Below are 23302 nucleotides of genomic sequence, written 5' to 3' on the forward strand. Positions count from 1 at the left end.
AAAAGAGATTTATAACCTTGTAAGACAGTATTTGTGTAATAGTAAGTTTGTATTTGTAATCAACAAGTAATGTCTAATTCTCCCAGTACAACATACTGTTCGTAATTTTAAGGTAAGGTAATATCCCTTATCCACAGGGGTTATGTTCTTACTGGATGCCTGAAACTGCAGATAGTGCTTAATCTTTTAATTGAATGCCTTTTCCATCTTAACTAGGCATTTACCTATATTTTTATATTTTGAGATGTCACAGCAAAATTAACAGGGGTTTCTCTTTTTTTCGCAATTTCCTGGATGGAAGATTTGTTCTTACTGGTGATCTTGGCAATTTAAGCAGTTTTTTTTTTTTTTCCCCTTACATTAAATAGTTGAGAACTCTCCAACTTTTTACTTAAAAGAAATGCTTTATGTGCATATCCGAATTTCCAGCTACTTTTCTATATCCAAATTACTTCTTTTGTGGTTTGAGCCATTGCTGTGTAAATAAATTATTACTTGAACTCAAGTGCTGTGTGCTCCAGCAGTCAAAATGGTGACCAAGATAGCTCCTAAATGACCAGTGGGTGGATAGCATATGGATATAGCATGGATACCCTGGATGCATGGGTGATTCATGCCCTGTGTGGGACAGAGTGGGATGGCACTCAATTTAAAACTTATGAACTGTTTATTTCTGGAATTTTCCACTTAATATTTTTGGTCTTCGTTGACTAAAATAACTGAAACCTCAGAAACTGAAACAGTAGATAAGGGAGAATTACTGTGTATAGTAAGTTAGAAGGAAGATCAATCATGAGATAGAGAGAAAGAAAAGGCTCAAGAGAAAATTTAAAAAGTAAATAACTGCTGGCTAGAGAAGATCATTAAAGATTAAGAAGAATAATAACCGATAAATATCATCATTATAAGTGAAAGGAAGCACCATAGATACGACGTCTAAGAGGTGTGTGTTATATGACTGTTGGAAATGGTGTGCTATTTTCTTACACATTTAGATATCTCATGATAAGATATTATATGAACATATTATATAGCTGTGGTTTAAAAATGAGTGATAATAGGTCATTGTTGGGCTGTAAACATGGGTTTTATTCTTTTAAAGAGTCATCAACTCTGGAACTGGGGTTGTAGCTCAGTGGTAAAGCGCCTGCCTGCCTCGCATATGTGATGCACTGGGTTTGATCCTCAGCAACACATAAAAAGTAAATAAACAAAATAAAGGTGTTGTGCCCATCTACCACTAAAAACTTTTTTTTTAAAAAGTAGTCATCAACTCTAATGAATCTTATTGTTCCAAGTAAATAAAAGGGAAATTGAAACTCATGAATGGTTGTAAGTAACATTTTTTTCATAACAAACTTCAAAGTTTCATTATTTTAATCTATCTGTTTAACAGAAATGCATTTCAAACTTAATAAATAAGAAATTTCAAGTATTTTAAAACCTATAGTGGTCACTGCAGGCGCTGGGCTGGCTCAGGCAGCTGTTGTCCTTGTGTGGGGAACAAGTGATCAACTCCAGAAGGATGGCCAAAGAGTTGATTTGGGGAGACTTTTTAATTTGATCTTCATACTCCTTTTCAGTTTTTTCTAAGTCTGAAATTTTTTTATAGCTGTTAGACAATCAGTGCAAAATTTTTTGTTTTTGTTTTTATTGCAGCTTCTAAAGATGGCACAGCTGGATTACCCAACCTACAGTTATATGATATGAAAAATGGGACATGTTTGAAATCTTTCATACAGAAAAAAATGCAAAATTGGTAAATAAATGCTTTAAAGTCTAATTATTTACATAATATTTTAAATATCACGGTATAATATTTGTTTCCCTGGTATTGATTTTGAAAATACTTTGAACGAAATATAGATCATTTAGGGATTTTGTATATAGGAAAATAAAAGAGTAAAAATGTGATCTTTATTTTGTCTTTAAAAGGAAAGGAATTATATTTTCCTATATGTATTTTCTTTTTAGTATTCATGTATATTTGTTTTTTAATATCTTTTTTTTATATTTAGTTTTTAGTTTTAGGTGGACACAATATCTTTATTTTACATTTATGTGGTGCTGAGGATTGAACTCAGTGCTTCCTGCATGCTAGGCAAGCACTCTACCACTGAGCCACAACCCCAGCCTCTATTTTCTAATATCTGTATTTATTTATTTTTATGTGGTGCCACACATGTTAGGCAAGTGCTCTACCTCTGAGCCACAACCCCAGCCCCTGTATTAAACATTGTTTAATAAAACTATTAGAAATTGACTTGGTAGGTATTTTCCCTTAAATAGTGAACAGTGTCACAGACCTAACGTGGTAACATAAGTTGTCCTCTAATTTTGTTTTTGTTTTGAGATAGGTGTCCATCCTGGTCAGAAGATGAAATTATTTGTGCCCGAAATGTTAACAATGAAGTTCACTTCTTTGAAAACAACAATTTTGGTATGGAAAGATTTATAGAAAAAAAAAATTGTTGTTGTTTTTGAGAATCTTTATTTTTATTTATTCATTTATTTATATGTGGTGCTAAGAATCAAACCCAGTGCCTCACACATGCTAGGCAAGTGCTTTACCACTGAGCCACAACCCCAGCCCTGAAATAATTTTATTATTTACTTTAAATGTATGAAGTGTTTATTATCTTATGTGGCATCAAAGGGTTCTCCTAAATACTAGTAATTTGCTAATCAGTAATTGCTGTTATATCCACTTGTAGAATTCTCTGTAAGTCTAAATACCAATGAAATTCAGTATCACAAATTTTGATTTATAATAACATTATTGTTTGATAATTGGTATTAAATGAAGAGATTAGAATGTCTCTTGCTGAACTTAATTGCTGTTGAAATTCTGTAACACAGATTTTTTAAAAATGTTTTACTGTATAGAATTTCAAACACCAAAGTGGACATCTGGCTCCTATTCCTCCTATTCCTACCTCTGTCCAAAGAACATCTCTGAGCTAAAGCAAATTCTAGAGATCATATAATTTTACTAGAAAATATTTAATCATTTATCTCTGAAGATTAGGGCCCTTAATTTTTAAAACTTAGCCACAATTAATCACAATATCACAAATCATTAAATTTTGGTTCAGTGTTCAGATTTCCAACAGCTGCAAATGTTGTGATTCTTTTAAAACTCAGGATCTAAATAAGTTATCACATATTACAAATCGCTGATACATCGTAAGTTTCTTTTAATCTATAGTTTATCACCACATCTCTTTTTTTCTCTTGTAATTTATTATTTAACAAACAAAATTAGGCTGCACGTGGTGGTGCACACCCGTAATCCCAGCTAATCAGGAGACTGAGGCAGGAAGATTGCAAGTTAGAGGCCAGCCTCAGCAACTTAGTGGTAAAGCACCCCTGGGTTCAATCCCCAGTACTGGAAAAAGAGAGAGAAAAGAAAAACATCAGGGTTATTTTTCTTAGTTATTTTCCTGTGGTTTGAATTCTGTTTTTATATCCCATGGTATAATTTACATGTTCTTTTGTTCCCTACAAATTGCCATTTAGATTTAGAGTCCTTTTTGATGGCAAGGGTAAGAGTTTATCATATGGTGGTATTCTTTTATCAAGTAGTGTTTGATTGTCTCTGTTTTTACAGGGTTAGCTGACATTCATGTTCAATGCCTAAGTCAGTGGTTATAAGCTGGTGATGTTCTCATTTTCTTCTTTCTGTTCTTATTTATTAGCTAAATTATGTCTACAAAGATTTATTTCCCAATGTACTATTTGGTTGCCCACATGGTGTTTATATAGAAAAGGCAGGAATAAATATTCTTTTCCTTGATCAGTTTTAACATAATATGTTCTCTAGCAGCCTTCATTGTAAGCATTTAATTCTTTACTCCCATCCTAATAAACAGTGGATTTAAAATATCATGTTTCCATCTATTGTACTTATTATTCTTACTGATGCTTAAATTGCTCCATCCTTGTTCAGTTAGCTGTCAATGATTTCTTTGCTATGTGATGAGTTAAGCTATTCTAAGATTAATGTATATGTTTCCTGCTACAGAGCTAGGATCAGTTAATCCTCTAATACACCCTAGTTACATGGTAGAAACTGTAATCTAGGTTCCAGCGGTTCTCATTGCTTCTGTGTTGATCATTGTTTCTCAACTGTTTTTTTCTTTTTTAAAGCTTCCATTTAAATGAAAGACTACAAGTTTTTTCGTTTGTGGGATGGTTTTTTTGGTGGTGCTGGGAATTGATCCCAGGACCTTGTGCATGCTAGGCAAGCACTCTATCAACTGAGCTATATCCCCCAGCCCAATGAACAATTTTGGGGTGAGGGGAATGGGGGGAGTACCAGGGATTGAACTTAGGGCTATTCAACCACTGAGCCACCTCCCCAGCCTTATTTATTTATTTATTTATTTATTTATTGGTACTGTGGAATTGAACTCAGAGGTACTCAACCACTGAGCCACATCCCTAGCCCTATTTTGTATTTTATTTAGAGACAGGATATCATTGAGTTGCTTAGCACCTTGCCCTTGCTGAGGCTGGCTTTGAACTAGCTTTGATCCTCCTATCTCAGCTCCTCCGGAGCTGCTGGCATTACAGGCGTGTGCTATTGTGCCCAGCTGCATTACCTTTTGGTGATGTCAAGAATCCTATTTCTCTGGGATAGTAGGGGTGAGAGTTGGGGAATATCACATTCACATAAATATTTATTTGCTTTGTTCCACATTATCCGAATAGTATTCTTGGAATAATTATACCAATAGTAACATGATCACTGAGAACAGCTTTCTTTTTTTGCAGTGCTGAGGAATCTAACCCAGTGCTTCACACACATTAAACAACCACTGTACCACCAAACTACATCCCCAGCCCCTAAAAATAATTTAAAGAGAAAGGATTGCAGTTGTATTTGTTTGTTTATAGAGTACCCTATTATAATTGTGCACTTGTGAGCATGTCATGGAGTAGCAGTTGGCAAGTCTGTTCACATGCACCAAGAATGGTCAGTGGGCTGACCTCCAGCAGCTTTCCACAGTGCAGTGTGCACTTCATCTCCCTGCTTTCCACTTCTGCCCCAGTGTGTTTGATTAGCTTGCTTTTGGGCTTGCCTCTTGGTTAGCATGCCAGAGGAAGGAGCGTCACCAGGTAGGGAGTTTGGAGTACTTCTTTTGAATACCTGTTGACCTCTGAAATGGAATAAAGAAAGTAATAAATGGAATAAAGAAAGTAATTAACTCGGACAGCAGTATTATTAAAAATGTGAATTCCAACGTCCTGGCATAGAAGAAACAATAAATTTCAGCCATTGTTACTGTTGTTTTGATCATGATTATGATGTTACTACACTGTTACAGAATTTCCATATTTTCATTCTACAGTAGCAAGATCAATCTTTTCCATCTAATAGGTTGTGATACTGCTGTATCTCAGAGGTTTAAGAGAACTGACATTTATTAAATACATGCCTTGTGCCTGACACTCTGTTCTTGAAAATAGTCACCGGGAGTAAGGTGGTGTGATCCGTTACTGCGGGAGCTTGACAGCTAGTAAATGACTTGAGTAGGAAATCAAGCCTGTGTCTGTCTTGCTGCCACCCAGACCTTTTGCACTGTATTGCACTGTCTCACCCACATTGGACCACAATGAGCAATATTTGTATGTAGTTACAGTGACCTTTATAATACATTCAGAGTTTAACATGTTCCTGTTAGTGGCTCTCATCCATCTAACACCATTTATTCTTTTCTTTTAGATACAATTGCAAATAAATTACATTTGCAAAAAATTAATGATTTTGTTTTATCACCTGGGCCTCAGCCATATAAGGTAATTGCTGTTTTTGTTGGTTAATGTGAAATATTAATTTAAGCCTTTTCCTAGGTATTTTGGTAACTGTGAAAACATATCCATCTTACTTTACATACTTCAGAACATTAAGTGATGATTTAATGATTTGCTTGTGTCTTAGGTTGCTGTCTATGTTCCAGGGAGTAAAGGTGCACCTTCATTTGTCAGATTGTATCAGTACCCCAACTTTGCTGGACCTCACGCTGCATTAGCCAATAAGAGTTTCTTTAAAGCTGATAAGGTGACAATGCTATGGAATAAAAAAGGTACGGTAAACATTTTATTCCTCATTTTGTTTATCATGTGTTAATTGGATTTAGACATGTATTTCAAAAGGAGTATCGGTGATGATTTGTGGGTTTTTTTTTTTTTTTTTTTTTTTTTTTTTTTTTACTTTTAGTTGTAGATGAACACAATACTTTTTTATGTGGTGCTGAGGATTGAACCGAGGGCCTCACACGTGTGAGATGAGTGCTCTACCACTGAGCCACAGCCCCAGCTGGTTATTTTTTAGTTGTAGATGGACACAACACCTTTATTTATTTTTATGTGGTACTGAGGATCGAACCCAGGGCCTTGCACGTGCTAGGCGAGTGCTCTACCGCTGAGCCACAACCCCTGCCCATGACCTGTGTTTAAATTTAATTAAAGTGTTTGCTGTTGCAGCTACTGCTGTGCTGGTGATAGCCAGTACAGACGTGGACAAGACAGGCGCTTCGTACTATGGAGAGCAGACACTGCACTACATTGCAACCAATGGAGAGAGCGCAGTAGTGCAGTTACGTGAGTATTCCTTTGTCTTTCTTTGATAAAACAACAGTATAAAAAAATAATATGCCACAAAGATGCTATAATCTAAATCTTGGTCAGATAATAGAACTCAAATTCTTTAATATAAGATATAGTTCCTCTTAATTAAGAAACTTAAAATTATTCTTAGACATACCCAATTTTGACAGAACCCAGTTAATTTATTTGCATTATGCCAACATGCTGATAGTTAGGACTTCCTGAATGTGGCAGTCCTGTTGTGTTAGTTCTTCTAGAACTTCTAGTCAAGTTCTTCTTGACTAATTATGACAGCAAGTCCATTCTAGTGAGTTGAAAATTACTTTCAGAATTGTGAATAACATCCAGGAATATCACCACTGTATCTCTTGTTTTGATGAACTCAATTAATAATAGTTTTAACATTCTAGCAGGTCTCTGATTTTTTTCTATTTTGAATTGAACATGTGTAAGTAGAATAATCTTGCATGCAAAAAACTATATTCTCATTGAAGTCAGATACAAAACAAGAATGGCTAAAATACCTTGCAAATGTAAGTGATCAAAAGAAGTAGAATATGCAATTTGGAAAGGAGAAAACTGAATTATCTTTGCTGGTATGGATGAAGTATAAAAAAAACCAGCCACTTGAATAATGGAAGAAAAGTTTCCAAATATAGCACAAAAATAAAATGTATATAGGACTGTGGAAGGAAAACTTTATAACTCTTCAGAAAGACAATTATGACCTTTAATAAAAAGCAATTTTTAAAAGATGTTATTTCTCCCTATTAGTCTAAAAATTAAATTTAAGTCATTGTTGCTTTTGTCTAATTGGATAAGCTGGTCCTAAGGTTGATAGTGAAACATGAACATGTTTTGAAAACTTTTGTAAAAGAAGAGCAATGATAATTACTTGTTTCTGACTTATAGACAGGCTAATAAATCCATTGAATAGAATTGTCCAGAAAGAAAACTGTATTTCTATAGGCATTAATATAAAATCAACATTTGAATCAATGGAGAAAATCATTGTTTTATTTGTGGTTTGGGGACAACTAGCTAGCCATTTGAAATAAAAAATTGATATCTCTACCTCTTCACCAAAATAAATTGCAGTTAGACCATAAAATTATATAAGACTGCAAAGGAACTAGAAGAAAATATGAAATAAATTTTTGTCTAATCATAGGGTAGAAAGAGATTTTCTAAGTAAGACAGAAGTCATATGTAAAAAAGTTGAATATGTTATAAATTATAGATTTCTACATTGAAAGAAGAAAGGAGTTAAGCAAAGCAAACAAAAAAAATGGGAAATATATTTTTTAGAGCAGACAAGGGATGAGTATGAGAAAAGGTGAATATTCTTAATATATCAGGTAAAATCCAGTCTGTAACTGGGAAGAAGAACAGGCGTGGGACAGTAAGAATTGTCCACAGGAGCAAAAATTAAATTGCTTGTAAGTGTGTTAGAAGATGTTTAGTTTATAATTAAAAGAGTAGAAATAAACTTAAGATACCAATTTTTACTTAATAAACTGGCAAAGGTGAAAGCATGAACCTGCATAGTACCAGAGCCAGGGGACCTGCGTGGTCACATGCTGTTGCTAGGCACATGCATGGGCACACCTCCTGGGAGGGCACTATGGTGGGCGAGGAAGTGCGCATGCCCTGGTAGCTCGCAGCTGTATGCCTGCAGATGCGGTGCACACACAGTGGGAAGGAGGCAACGGGCTGGTGATGGAACGCAGTGTGGCTGAGGAAGAACTGACCTGCTGCACGTGCCCATGTTGAAACCCCAAGGTGGAGACTAAATCAATAACAGGTCTGGAGCTGTGTCACTTATGTGTCTATTTAGGAGACAGATACTTTATTTCAACAAAAATATTCTGAAAGAGTATACAAGAAATATAACAGGGAGGGGATTGCCTTTTTTAGATGGTCTTATTTTTGTGGCATGTATATCTTTATATAGTTTATATTTTTATTACCATTTTATATATTACTCCTTTAAAAATAAAGACAGACACTTGCCAGGCACGGGAGGCTGAGCAAGAGGAGCCTCGAATTGAGGAGTGTGAGATCAGCTGGGACATAGAGCAAGACCCCATTTCAGAAAAGTGTGTTTTTGTTTGTTTTGGCTTTATTTTTAACATTTTTAAAAAAATATATTTATTTATTTATTTTAGTTGTAGTTGGACACAATACCTTTATTTCACTTATTTATTTTTATGTGGTGCTGAGGATCGAACCCAGGGTCTCGCACATGTGAGGCAAGTGCTCTACCGCTGAGCCACAACCCCAGCCCCAACATTTTTTTAATATTTATTTTTTAGTTGTAGTTGGACACAATAGCTTTATTCTATTTATTTATTTTTTTATGTGGTGCTGAGGATCAAACCCAGGGCCTTCCATGTTCTAGGCGAGCACTCTACCGCTGAGCCACCACCTCAGCCCTTGTTTTGTTTTTTATTAATAGTAATAGACTCATATTGGTTTCCATGAGCCCATATTGCCAAAATGTTTAAAATAAATTAGGATTCCATAAAAGTTCTTAAATAAACTTATGATTACATATTAATACTCATAATGTATCATATAGGAATATTCTAACTTCAATATGCCTTGAAATTTTTAGAGGTTTTTTTTTTTTTTTTTTACTGTTTGATATGTTATTTTACTGTTTGATATGTTTATGATTTCTGTGTATTTATAACTTGTGCTAATATAATATTCATATAATTCTTTATTTCTAATTTGGATTTTTGTATTCTTTTTCTAGCAAAAAGTGGCCCCATCTATGATGTAGCGTGGAATTCCAGCTCCACCGAGTTCTGTGCCGTGTATGGCTTCATGCCTGCCAAGGCGACGGTCTTCAACCTGAAATGTGACCCTGTGTTCGACTTTGGCACTGGGCCTCGCAATGCAGCCTACTTCAGCCCTCATGGACACATATTAGTCCTGGCTGGGTTTGGAAATCTGAGGGGACAGATGGAAGTGTGGGATGTTAAGAACTACAAACTCATCTCTAAGCCGGTGGCTTCTGATTCTACATACTTTGCGTGGTGCCCAGATGGTGAGCACATCTTAACAGCCACGTGTGCTCCCCGGTTACGTGTTAACAATGGGTACAAGGTCTGGCACTACACAGGCTCTGTCTTGCACAAGCACGATGTGCCATCGAACGCAGAGTTGTGGCAGGTTTCCTGGCAGCCATTTTTGGATGGAATATTTCCAGCAAAAAGAATAACTTACCAAGCAGTTCCAAGTGAAGTGCCCAATGACGAACCTAAAGTTGCCACAGCTTACAGACCTCCAGCTTTGAGAAATAAACCCATCACCAATTCCAAACTGGTAAGTAAAGTTTTACTACTTTGATAGGAAAAAAATTTTCACTGTGTAGACTTCTCTGGACCTATATCTTGTGTCCTGTGTGTCTTAGTACCTGGTAGGATCCAGACTAGGGCAGGGATTGTTGAGAACCTGAAGCTGAGGAAGGCCAGCCATGCACCCTGTTAAGCCGATGAGGAGATCCCTCTTGAGGAGGCCAGGCCACGCCAGTGGAGTGAGACAAGGCAGGCCCTGCAGCTGGGCTGCCACAGCTGCTGCTTCCCATGGGGATTCAAGTTGCCCAAATGTTTGAACTTCAAGAAAACATGGATCTGATTGCCTTGTGAAATTTCTGAATTTTAAAGACACTGTTGGTCAAAAACACATTTGTTATGTTTAGGCCATTAGTTACCCACCATTGCTGTAAAGTTATGACCATAGTGTTGGTCAGATTCTGATATTTTTTTAAAAAGTTAGCATTTCAGAGCTTAGGGAACACCCTGGGTTTCTAGGATGGTATTAAGAAATAAAGGTGCTCCAAGAATAAGCAACAGTATTGCTGGTGTTATTATGAAAGTCACTGTACAAGAACTGTGAACTGGTCTGTTCGGGTCAATTGGATGTACAGATAGCACTTGGGGAAATAGATGCCTTTGAAGATTAAATAAATATTCTTTTTTGTTTTTGTTTTTGTTTTTTTTTATTGGTTGTTCAAAACATTACAAAGCTCTTGACATATCATATTTCATACATTTGATTCAAGTGGGTTTTGAACTCCCAATTTTACCCCAAATACAGATTGCAGAATCACGTTGGTTACACATCTACATTTTTACATAATGCCCTATTAGTAACTGTTGTATTCTGCTACCTTTCCTATCCTCTATTATCTCCCCTCCCCTCCCCTCCCATCTTCTCTCTCTACCTCATCTACTGTAATTCATTTCTCTCCTTGTTTATTTTCCCATTCCCCTCACAACCTCTTATATGTAATTTTGTATAACAATGAGGATCTCCCTCCATTACCATGCAATTTCCCTTTTCTCTCCCTTTCCCTCCCACCTCATGTATCTGTTTAATGTTAATCTTTTCTTCCTGCTCTTCCTCCCTGCATTGTTCTTAGTTGCTCTCATTATATCAAAGAAGACATTTGGTATTTGTTTGTTAGGGATTGGCTAGCTTCACTAAGCATAATCTGCTCTAGTGCCATCCATTTCCCTGCAAATTCCATGATTTTGTCATTTTTTAGTGCTGTATAATACTCCATTGTGTATAAATGCCACATTTTTTAATCCATTCATCTATCGAAGGGCATCTGGGTTGGTTCCACAGTCTAGCGATTGTGAATTGTGCTGCTATGAACATCGATGTAGCAGTATCCCTGTAGTACGCTCTTTTAAGGTCTTCAGGGAATAGTCCGAGAAGGGCAATAGCTGGGTCAAATGGTGGTTCCATTCCCAGCTTTCCCAGGAATCTCCATACTGCTTTCCAAATTGGCCGCACCAGTTTGCAGTCCCACCAGCAATGTACAAGAGTACCCTTTTCCCCACATCCTCTCCAGCACTTGTTGCTTGACTTCATAATGGCTGTCAATCTTACTGGAGTGAGATGGTATCTTAGGGTGGTTTTGATTTGCATTTCTCTGACTGCTAGTGATGGTGAGCATTTTTTCATGTACTTGTTGATTGATTGTATGTCCTCCTCTGAGAAGTGTCTGTTCAGGTCCTTGGCCCATTTGTTGATTGGGTTATTTGTTTTCTTATTGTTTAATTTTTTGAGTTCTTTGTATACTCTGGATATTAGGGCTCTATCTGAAGTGTGAGGAGTAAAAATTTGTTCCCATGATGTAGGCTCCCTATTTACCTCTCATTGTTTCTCTTGCTGGAAAAATAAAAGACCAAGAATAGCAAAAGCAATTCTAAGCAGGAAGTGTGAATCAGGTGGTATAGCGATACCGGATTTAAAACTATATTACAAAGCAATAGTAACAAAAACAGCATGGTACTGGTACCAAAACAGGCGGGTGGACCAATGGTACAGAATAGAGGACACAGAGACTAATCCACAAAGCTACAGCTATCTTATATTTGATAAAGGAGCTAAAAGCATGCAATGGAGGAAGGATAGCATCTTCAACAAATGGTGTTGGGAAAACTGGAAATCCATATGCAACAAAATGAAACTGAATCCCCTCCTCTCGCCATGCACAAAAATTAACTCAAAGTGGATCAAGGAGCTAGATATCAAATCAGAGACTCTACGTCTGATAGAAGAAAAAGTTGGCTCCGATCTACATATTGTGGGGTCGGGCTCCAAATTCCTTAATAGGACACCCATAGCACAAAAGTTAATAACAAGAATCAACAAATGGGACCTACTTAAACTTAAATAAATATTCTTACATCTTCCTTATGCCAGTCTTCACTTCTACATAAACATAAACAAAAGACCAGTGCTTCCTCCTTGACTGCACACAGTGTCTGTAACTGCTTGAGTTCTACTGCAGTGACCCATTCAAACATGGCTAGGTCTGGGGGAGGCCCAGTGGCAGAGCACTGCCCAGCGGGTGCAAGGCCCTGGGCGCCATCACCAGCCTGGGAAAATTGCTCACCTTTCCCATCTCTGGTTTTACAAGTCGAGGCCTGGCGGGCGGTCCCTGTGTGAGGAAGGTGTGAGGTGACTGGGTTCCTGCTGAAGGACAGATACCAAAAGCAGCTCCTGGTGGTATCCCCTCTTATGAGCCCTGTGTCTCTAGTTGTGCCAGAGAAAGAAAAACTCCTTGTTTGAATAAAACTCAAGTGAATTTTGCCAGGTTTTAGAGAACCAAAAGATGTATATGAACAAGTAGAAAGATCCTCTTTTAGTCCATTATGACAGTGGGCGTGTGCCACCACTAATAAGAGTTTTTCAATGATCTTTGTCAGTGATTTTAAAGTAAAATGATAAAATAAGCTTATCCTATACTAACAAAAGTATATTATTGTTATTATATGTGTTTTTAGAAACATGGACTCCATTTCACAATTGTTTGTTTTATGTTTCCACAGCATGAAGAGGAACCACCTCAGAATATGAAACCACACACAGGAAATGAGAAGCCATTATCAAAAACAGCCCTTAAAAATCAAAGGAAGCATGAAGCTAAGAAAGCTGCCAAGCAGGTATTTGGGGTACTGATCTCTTCAAAATAGAACAAACAAACCAAAAAGAAAACCAATTAAATTTTAGCTTTGAACCTTTAAATGTAATGAACTTTGGTTTTGAAGATTTGAATGTTATGTTATAAAATGTAGCTGGAGTTAGACTTAAATAGCCAGAATTTCTTTTTTGTTTGCCTATGAATTTCTAAGTAATCCAGTCTATATGATGGGTGACTATTAGTTTTCTATCACTGTAACAGAATACCTGAGGTAGTCACCTTATAAAGACAGAAGGTTTATTTTGACTCACAACTTTAGAGTTTCAGTCCATGATCTATTGGCCCTATGGCTTTGGACCTGTGGTGGGTAGTACATCATGGTAGTAACCTGTGGTAGAGCAAAATTGCTCTCCTCATCATGAGCAAGGGAATAGAGAGGAAGAGAAAGGGGCTGGTATCCTACTGTCTTCAAGAGCATGTCCCCAGTGGCCTGAGAATCTTCCTTTGACTCCACCATCTAAAGGCTATCTTTCCTCCCATTAGCACCACCCTGAGCATCAAGTCTTTAACATACTGGCTGGAGTGTCTGGTTAGTGAGGTCATAGTGACTGCATTTTTAGGTTCAGATAGAGTGGGTACTGTAAGAAAATACCTTAGACTGGGGTTTGTAAACAATAGAAATTCATTCCTCATATTTCTAGAGGCCTAAAAACAAGGTACCGGCAGACTCTGTGTCTGGGGGACTTGTTTCTCATTGACATGGTCTTCTGCGTGTCCTCCTGTGATGGAAGAGTCCAGGGAGCTCCTTGAGGCTTTTAAGAATCCTGATCCACTCCTGAAGGCAGAGTCTTCCTGGCTAACTCACTTCCCACAGCCCTGCCTGTCAGTCTCGCTGCCATCAAGCTCTACCAACATTCAGACCAGAACAGTGGCATGGATTTTTAGCAGCTAATTGCTGTATCATTCGTTCAGTCTTGCTGGTAACAGGCCTAGGTTGCTTAGGTTTTTTGATAGGAGTACTATTTTAAGAGAATTACATTATGTAACCATATTCTGCTAAAATCTGGGCTTTTAAAAAACACCATTGTTCTCTTTTGTAGTTAATATGTTTCATCTCCAGAAATATCTTAAAAGATCACCTTTAGGTTATTTTAAGTAAAAAAGAAAAATCCATTCTATGCATTAGATTTGTATAAAAGCAAATTTGTCCTCCTGGTAGGGATCTGTGCTGGGGCTGGTTGTTACCAGAAATCGGTGTCTTCACAAACACTGGTAGGTCAGATTACTCTTCCTGGAGATTGAGGGTCCCTCTGAAATCTGCTTAACTTAGAATCCTATTTTCATAAGCACATTTTCTTCATCTTATCAAAAGGTATTTTAATATGATCATTGTTGATGAAGATTCTTTTATGATAAAATATTAGTTGTTTATTTTGTATGCTTTTCTGATATATGAGCACATAAAATTTGGGGGAGATTACAGAATGAATCAGTATGTCTTATTTAGAAAAAAATAATTTTAAAATAGTTAAATTTTCTTAAAGGTAGTCTTTGTGTCTCTTTAAAAAAGAAAAAATAGTGCCTTTAATTTAAAGCATAGTAGTTACAGAAGTCCCCCAGTGCATCCATGAAGCCATACAGACACCTACAGTTGTTGGTGCCACTGATCCTCTCTACAGAGGTGCTCTTTGCTGTTCCGGTGGGCAGAGAGTTTTCACCTTGCAGGTACTCTGTGAGTGTGTTTTAAGATGACTGGCCAGAGTCAGTAAAAGTTACGGCTGTGTGATTGAGTGGAGCTAAATGGCCCAAGACAGGATCGTACCCTGCCTAGATCTTCCAATCCTGACTGAATTAAATAACCAAAAATAGCATAGTCAGGTTATGATTTTCTCAGCTTATCAACTTTACCATAAAGAGTTGAGACTTAAGAAATAAATCTTTTCATGTACACATGACCAGAATTTAAGTATAATAAAGCAGACATTTTCACTTACTTTTGGTTAGTTTGTGGTAGAAAATTAAATTTCATGTTTTACCTAATTTTAACATTTTTTGACATTTATAACTAATCTTTCTTCCTAGAAAAAAGATACATTCTCAGCTCATTACAAATAACTAAAGTTTTAAATTTTTATCTGATATCAGAATTGATTTCTTTTTTTTAAATTTCTTTTGGGTACTGGGGATTGAACCCAGGGGTTCTTTATCACTGAGCTCCATCCCCGACCCTTTTTTTATTTTATATTTTGAGACAAGGTCTTGCCAAGTGACTGAGGCTGGTCTTGAACTTTCGATCCTCATGTCTTAGCCTCCTGAGTTGTTTGGATTACGAGTGTGCACCACTATACCTGACCAGAAATGAATTGTTGATGGGCAAAATATCCATCCTCTTCTTTAAGCCACTTCTATCATCTATTTTTATATTACGAAAAAATGAAAAATGCCAGACTTTACATTATCAAAATTCATAGGCTCCTTAAGAATAGAAACTCAGTGGGACACACCTGTAATCCCAGCTACTTGGGAGGATAAGGCAAGAGGATAGCAAGTTTGAGACTAGCCTGGACAACTTAGGGAAGCCCTGTCTTAAAATTAAAGTCAGGGGCGGGGGTGCACTAAGGCTGTAGCTCAGTGATAGAGTGCTTACCTAGCATGTAGGCCCTGGGTCTGATTCCCAGTACTGGGGGTGGGGAGGGGAGCTAAATATTTTCTTTCTGAATACTCTTAAGTGCTTAATAGTGTGTTTTCACATAATAGGAAAGGAATTAATATTTCTTGCCATGTACAAAAGCGACACCAATATGCCTTTAAAAAAAATGACTACAATCTTATCCTCTTTACAAAATCTTAGGCAGGCTTTTTTAGAGTTGGAGAACTAGAGTAACACCCTATCTGTGTTATTCCTGGGATGCAGTGGGAGTTAAGAATTTCCCATCCAGAAGGTTTCCAAGGCTTGGGGCACTCAGTGTTCTGTTGACCTTCAGAAGGAAGAGCAACCCAACCTTTGCCTGGAAAGACTTGAATAGCTTTTTTCCTCCTCTTGTCAAAGCACGTATCTTATAATTACAAAGGAGAGTTGTGGTTTTGCTCTTTTCATTTATTTTGCGTATGCATTCAGGCCAGTGCTGTGCTGGGGAGCCAGCTGTCCTGGGGAGTACCTGCCAAGGTGGGGAGCCTGGGATAGGTGCAGCTAACCCAGACCTGCGGTGTGGGAACTTCCCAGGAGGCCTAGAGGCTGGGTAGGCCAGCAGGTAACTTGTGGGGAAGTATTCTAAACATGGGACAGTGTATATAGAGGCAAGGAGGCAAGAGTGTACGGCACCTTGGGGATGTGAAAGTGGCTCACAGGTGGTCCTTCAGCAAGGAGGGTGGAGGCTAGAGGGAGTCAGAGGTCTGGTCGTACTGAGAGCATGCAGGGGAAAAGGGCAGCCTTCCTTGGTACCTGGCTGTAGAGTTGAGCTAGTCTGGAGGTGAGCAGTGAGCTGCTCTCTTTCTAGCACCCTCTGTTACACGGACTACCCCTACACACTCTGTGCATTGGGAGGGCATCACAGATCGAGACGTGACATACCTGCATGCTGGCAGGGTATCACAGAGCGAGTCGTGACATATCTTCATCAGCAAAGCCCTCTACAGTCCCAAACCATCCACAACACGGTGGCACATCCCAGAGTACTGGTCAAGGAACCTCTTGGTGCACCCCTATGTGGTCATTATGGGAACACGAAAGAGCCTCCGATGTGGTCATTATGGGAACACGTAAGTGCCTCACGAGGCCTTTAATCCAGGTTCTTCAAATAATAAAGCGTAGGTGAAATTGACATTTGGCTTTCATGTTACATGTCAAGATTGTGGATTGAAATGCTTTAATGTCTTCATTTTTAAAATTGAATTCTTAAAAATATTTCCTGTAGGAAGCAAAAAATGACCAGAGTCCAGATGTGGCACAAACTCCTGCTCCGCAGAGCACATCTCGGAACACCGTCTCCCAGGCAACTTCTGGTGACCCTGAAGTAGACAAAAAAATCAGGAACCTAAAGAAGGTAAGAGACTTTTAAATGAAAAGCAGATGTGTGTGTTGAAAAGAATATACTTGAGAATCACGTCCAGAAAAATAGCAGTGCTTAGCTGCCCAACAACAGGGAGCCAAGATGCTTGCTTTGTTGTTTTCTCACTATGAATTACTGTAATTAGGATAGCACTCATTTTAGTTTTCATCACAAATGCTTAAGGGCTACTTTCATTAATTTTTTTGAGTAATAAGAAATAATGTGCATTTGTACAGAAAATGCTGATACTTTACTCACTATTTCTTTAGATACCGGTGATATTTTGTCCCAGTTTTAAGTTGAAGAAGTTTATTAATTTATGAAATTTCCCCTGTGAGGTAGGAGGTCTCTGAACCTTGTCTAGCTGTACGTGAGCTGCTCTTACGGCCTCAATTGTAGTCCAACATGGTGGGACGTGTCTGCAGTCCCAGGGATTCAGGGGCTGAGGCAGGAGGATCGAGAGGCCAAGACCAGCCTGGAAAACTTGGCAAGACTCTCCTTCAAAATAAAAAATATAAACCAGGTGGGGATGTGTCCCAGACTCCATTCCCCAGTACCTGCTGCCAACACTCATAAGGCCTGTCGTCATCCAGGTACAATGGATGTCAAAACAAATGGCAAAATAAGTGATGTATTTAGTGATAACTTAATTAAAAGCTTGAAAAAAATTTTTGCCAAATCTCATGTTTTAACTTGTACAGTTTTATTTTTGTATTTTGGTGGTGCTGGGGATGAAACCTAGGGCCTCATGTGTGCCAGGCAAGTCCTGTGCCCTCAAGCTGTATTCCCAGTCCTAATATACGTGGTCTTATATTTAACTTTTTAAAAAAATTAGTTTACCCCAGTATTTTCACAGGCCATTCTTGATAGAAATGTCAGAAAATTCTCCTTATTCAAGTTTTATATTCATATGATTGAGTTGTTAATAAGAAAATTTGCATGAGGACATGACTTTTCTTCCTCTTGACCCCTGTTTGATACTTATAGAAACTGAAAGCTATTGAACAACTGAAAGAACAAGCAGCAGCTGGAAAGCAGCTAGAAAAAAATCAGGTATTTTCTGCATTTTTCCTTTGGTCTCTTAGTCATTACCTTCATTCCATGTTTATTACAAGCAATTATTTCATCAGGAAAATGAGCATGTGGATTTAACTTGTTTTGGAAACTGCATGCCAGATTCTTTTTTTTTTTTTTAATATTTATTTTTTAGTTTTTGGGTGGACGCAACATCTTTATTTTACTTTTATGTGGTGCTGAGGATCGAATCCAGCGCCCTGCGCATGCCAGGCCAGCGTGTTACCGCTTGAGCCACATCCCCAGCCCCTGCATGCCAGATTCTTTTGCTGGTCACCTTGGACCAGTGTCAGACTGCGAAGAGTGGATGTAGATCATGGCAAGTGAGCCGCTATTCCTGGGGGCACTGGTGCTGGAACTGCTCTTTAGAAGAGAAGAGGCAAATGTGGGGTCTCTCCTTTCCTGTGGCTCTTGCTGCTGTGCTGCCTGCCCCCTCTCCTCAGCACTCTTGAGCCCAAATGAGGAATGGGAATTTCACTGGACTGAAGGGACATAGTGAGATAGCTTCTGTCTTTTGCCCTTTTGATTCACCATAGATATCAAATTAGAATTTGTTTCTTATACATGTTTTTTTATCTGTTTATCAGTAGATCTGATAAAGTATAAGCAATCCTCCTTCTCTAAGTGGTTTCTCTAATCTCCTCTAAGTTTGTTCAGTTATACAGGCAATAATTATTTTATTTCCTATTTAATAATTTTACTGTTTCAAACTTTTCTAGTTGGAGAAAATTCAAAAAGAGAAAGCCCTTCTCCAGGAGCTGGAAGATTTGGAATTGGGTATTTAAAGATTCACAGAAAGCAAGGTGGTTACCATAAACCAGTACAAGCACATCTTCTGTGAAACCCGTTTGTGTTCATGGAATATCCATGTGCCAATATTTAATGTTGGTCTATAATTTTAAGGAGTTGTACAAGATTCCGAATACGTATGAAATTATTTAATGTCTATTAAATTGACTTCTATATCCTGCATCCTGTATCATGTCAATATGTGATGGAAAAAAGATACGTGAGATTTTAGCTAAGTTGACAGATTGAGAGACTTTTTTAAGTAGGGTACAGTATTTGCTATATAAATGAATAAAGACATTTTAAATTTAACTGTTTTGCCTTTAAATTCGTCAAGTTTTTTATCGGGCTAGTTTGTAGCTCAGTGGTAGAGCAAAAGCACTTGCCTAACATGTTTGAGGCCATGGTTTCAACCTCCAACACTGCAAAAACAACAGCCATCCTGTAGTAGTTACAGCTTGGCATGGTGGCACATTCCTGTAATCCCAGCAACTCGGGAAGCTGAGGCTGGAGAAAAGCAGGTTTGAGGCTGGCCTTAGCAACTTAGTGAGGCCCCTAAGTAACTTAACAAGACCCTATCTCAAAATAAAATACAACGGACTGGGGATATCACTCAGTAGTGGAGTCCCTCTGGATTCAATCCTGAGTAAAACGTTCTTTATGAATTTAAAAAGTGTGTGTTAAATTATTTAATTCTCATAACAAGTCTGTGAGATAGATGCCAGTGTCACAAAGTTGGATATGAGATCCTAATGCAGGCAGTGTGAACCCAGTATGCTGTGGGTCACTGCAATGTACTGCTTAGACACCATGCCCTTGTACACTCATTTGGTGTTACTGAAGGGCATGGTTCATTTCTTTCTTTTTGCAGTGCTGGGGATTAAACCTAAGGGCCTTTACTACTGAGATACATCCTCAGCCCTTTTTATTTTGAGGCAAGAAATTATGTAGTTGATGAGGCTGGCCTCATGTTTGCAGTCCTTCTGCCTCAACCTCCTGAGTCACTGCACTTACAAAGCATCAACCACTCTGCTGGGTTGTTTGTCCTTTTCCTTTGGCGTTTCTCTATTTGATTGCTTGTCCTTCTTCTCATTAGTTGGTGTGTCCTCTGTAGGAAGAGCTTATATGGAATATTTAATGGTTTAAGCAGCACACAAAGGCATAAATGAAAAGTGTCTCCTGTATTCTAGAGCAGCAGTGACCAATTTTGATGTTTCTAAAGATGGGTGGCATACCTATATTCAAGTAATTGTATATCCACAATTCTGTGTACTCTTTTTTCCCCTTAAAGTATTATAGAGTTCATTCTGTATCAATACCTCTCCGTTTTATATATATGCAATCCATAATAATACATTATGTCAATGTATCATTTCACCTGGTGCATAGGATTGCACGTTTAATTTTTAAAACTAGGTTGAACATATATACACATACTTAAACAAAGTATAGGTGCTTATCTGTGTTCTGGAATTGGGTATATCCCAGGTTTTGAAAAAGTAATGTAGTCTATAATCCCAGTGACTTGGGAGACTGAGGCATGAAGATCACAAGTTTGAGATCAGCCTCAGCAACTTAGCGAAGGCTTAGTGAAAATAACCTGTCTCAAAATAAAAAAGGCTGGGGATGTGTCTCTGGGTTCAATCCCCAGTACCAAAAATATATATATTAAAAACATTTATTCAAGTAAGATTTCAAACAATTCTTGGGCTCATCCACCTGTTTAGTTGCATTAGTATCCAAATCTGGGCAAACTGGCAAGAGTTTATAAGTAGTGGGGCTGGGGATTTAGCTCAGTGGTAGAGCTCTTGCTACCATGCATGAGCTTTTGGGTTAGTCCCTAGCAACACACACACACACACACAAAAGAATTTATAAGTAGGAATGACTGTGACAAGCCTCGCTGTTCCAGTCTTACCAAAGGTATTTGTTTTGTTCTGCAAGGAGGGGGAAAGAGGAGAATAAGCCCACATGATGTGCCTGCTTTTTTAGGTTATACTCGGCGGCAAACCATCAGGTCATGCCAGATTTGGAAATAATAGCCTTCATGTTTTTTTCTTCAAATTATATGGATCAGTTTGACAAGAGTTTATTTGGTACAGTATAAGTTACAAAGGAATGCAGTATATCATTTAGAAATATGTATCATTTAGAAATATCAGATTATTTGTAGATATATTTATTTGTAGATTTATAAATTAGTTCATGACATGAAATAGAAGACAAGATTCAAGACTTGGAACAAAATGATGTGGCCAGGGAACATCATAAAGGCAAGCATTCAAGTGTATGGTGATGTGAAAATGTAGGAGATACCCATGCTCTCTGATGTTTCCTGTTCTCTCCTGGGCATGTGGAGAACCACAGTTCCCCACAGTTAGGCACAGGTAAGTACGTAGTAAGCACATGGAATGGTAGGCAGAAGTATGGTGTCTTGTTTCTAAGCAAAAGCATTTGTGAGCCGTGGCTCTTCATGCCTTCTCTCCAGCTGTGTTGGTCCCTGAGGCCTGGGGTTGAAAAGACAGTGTCATAAATAGTGGTCTTGAGTGACTCTAGTAAGCAGTCTCCTTGAGACTCATGTTGGACTTGTCGTGTGAATGAGAAATATATTTTTTATTTTTAGGCCAGTAAGATTAGGCCCAGTGGTTCCCAAATTTTGCTGCACATTACAGTTACTCAGGAGCTTTCACAATTTCTAATGCCTGAATCCCCCTTACCAACTAAATAAGAATATATTCTGTTAGAGATAGAGATCCATGTTTTTCTAAGGTTCCCCAGTGGATTCCAGTGTGCTAGCAAAGTTTGAGAACCCTGGATGGAGCCTGTGATATTCAGACGCCCACGGTGTGGGTCATCCTGAAGACAGGGAAGAGTCAAGTGAAGTTGTTTCTGTTGGGTATGTTCATCCCTAGAAAGTGTCAAATATACATGTATTACAGCCTGCCTTAGGGATATAATATTCACTGTACAGATGGTCCCTGGGCTCAACTTATTTTCAACTTCATGATGGGTTTTATTGGGATATAAACATATTTTGAACTTATTTTCCATTTAAAATATTTATCAGGATGTGGCCCAATCTTAAGTCAAGGTACATATGTATCACTGTTTCTTATGAGGTTTATTCTTGGTTTACATCAGAAAACATCAATCCTGTGGTGCATCTAGGACTACATGTTTTCTACTTTTGACTAACCTAATTAGTTCCCTCTTTTGTCAGGTATAAGCATCCTCCCATCATTTGTGTAGAATGTGATGGACATTCGATCGGAGTAATTGATGAGTGCACGACTGCGGAATGGACCCAGGACTGGGCTGGTTGCCAGAGAGTAGCGCCATTTGTAGTTCAACATGTTGATTTGTCCGTAGGACACTTGAATATTAAGTTGGCATAAGAAAGACATTGGGATGTGTTATGGATGCAATGTATCCTCCCCAAATTCCTATGTTAAAGCCCAACCCCCAATCTGATGATATTTGGATTTGGGGCCTATTAGATATGCTTTGTTCCCCAAAAGCTTGTTGTGAGACAATGCAAAAGAGTATAGAGATTAAGTGTTTGGGTTATATGAGTCTTAACCTCCCCAACACACTATCTGTGGACAGGGATAACTGAGTGGTAACTATAGGCAGGGAGGGTAGGCTGATGGAGGTGGGTCCTTGAAGTGTGCTTTGGGGCTTATATTTTGCCCTAGTGAGTGGGGTTCCCTGCTTCCTGTCATGTCCTGAGTTGCTTTCGTCGTCCACACCTTTCCAACCTGATGTGAGAAACTGAGATATGACATGTATCTGTTATGGGTGCCCTATGTAGAAAAAAATTGCTTTTTGTTTAAGGTTTACCATGTTGTCATGATTGGCACCTAGAAAGAATCTACTATTCAGACCCTCCCCACATAAACAGGGGTGGAGATTTTGCAGTCCTGCTGTTTTCCCTCTGTATGTCACCACAGTTTGGATTCTGCCAGTCTAAACACACTCAGTAGGATGCTCATTGTTCCGTGGTATCAAGCTCAAGCTCATGATAAAATGGAGTACTATGCAGCCTTTGCAACACAATGCTGGAAGACAGGGCTTGGCAAACTACAGCCCTTAAGCTAAATCCTGCCCAACACAGAGTAGATTTCTATTTCAGGTGGTTGAGAAATCAGAATCACTTAGTGAGATTCAGATTTCAGTCTCTGCCGTGACATTGGGGCCAACACAGCCATGCACACCCCTTAACACACTGTCCACACTGCTCCTGCCACTGCTGCAGAGTTGCATGGTTGCAACAAATTGTGTTCTTGCAAAACCTGACACAGTGACTCTCTGTACCTTTACAGAAAAATTT

General features: G+C 38.3%; 1 protein-coding gene across 2 annotated transcripts in view; it reads left to right on the forward strand.

Annotated features, from left to right (window-relative positions):
• Eif2a (eukaryotic translation initiation factor 2A) overlaps window positions 1-19284 on the forward strand; it is a 33438-nt gene extending 14154 nt beyond the window's left edge. For both annotated transcript variants that reach the window (XM_046431429.2, XM_046431430.2), the window contains 10 exons: window positions 1660-1759; window positions 2358-2440; window positions 5729-5802; window positions 5945-6089; window positions 6490-6606; window positions 9374-9945; window positions 12969-13082; window positions 16975-17103; window positions 18097-18162; window positions 18903-19284. In XM_046431429.2, coding sequence (XP_046287385.1) covers window positions 1660-1759; window positions 2358-2440; window positions 5729-5802; window positions 5945-6089; window positions 6490-6606; window positions 9374-9945; window positions 12969-13082; window positions 16975-17103; window positions 18097-18162; window positions 18903-18968 — 1466 coding nt within the window. In that variant the 3' untranslated portion in view covers window positions 18969-19284. The remainder of the gene's footprint in view (window positions 1-1659; window positions 1760-2357; window positions 2441-5728; window positions 5803-5944; window positions 6090-6489; window positions 6607-9373; window positions 9946-12968; window positions 13083-16974; window positions 17104-18096; window positions 18163-18902) is intronic.
• The last annotated feature ends 4018 nt before the right edge of the window (window positions 19285-23302 follow it).

Source organism: Marmota monax, unplaced genomic scaffold (genome assembly GCF_021218885.2).
Source record: "Marmota monax isolate L192 unplaced genomic scaffold, Marmota_monax_Labrador192_F-V1.1 WCK01_AAM20220418_F8-fsc00022, whole genome shotgun sequence".
In the NCBI taxonomy this organism is placed as follows: domain Eukaryota; kingdom Metazoa; phylum Chordata; class Mammalia; order Rodentia; family Sciuridae; genus Marmota; species Marmota monax.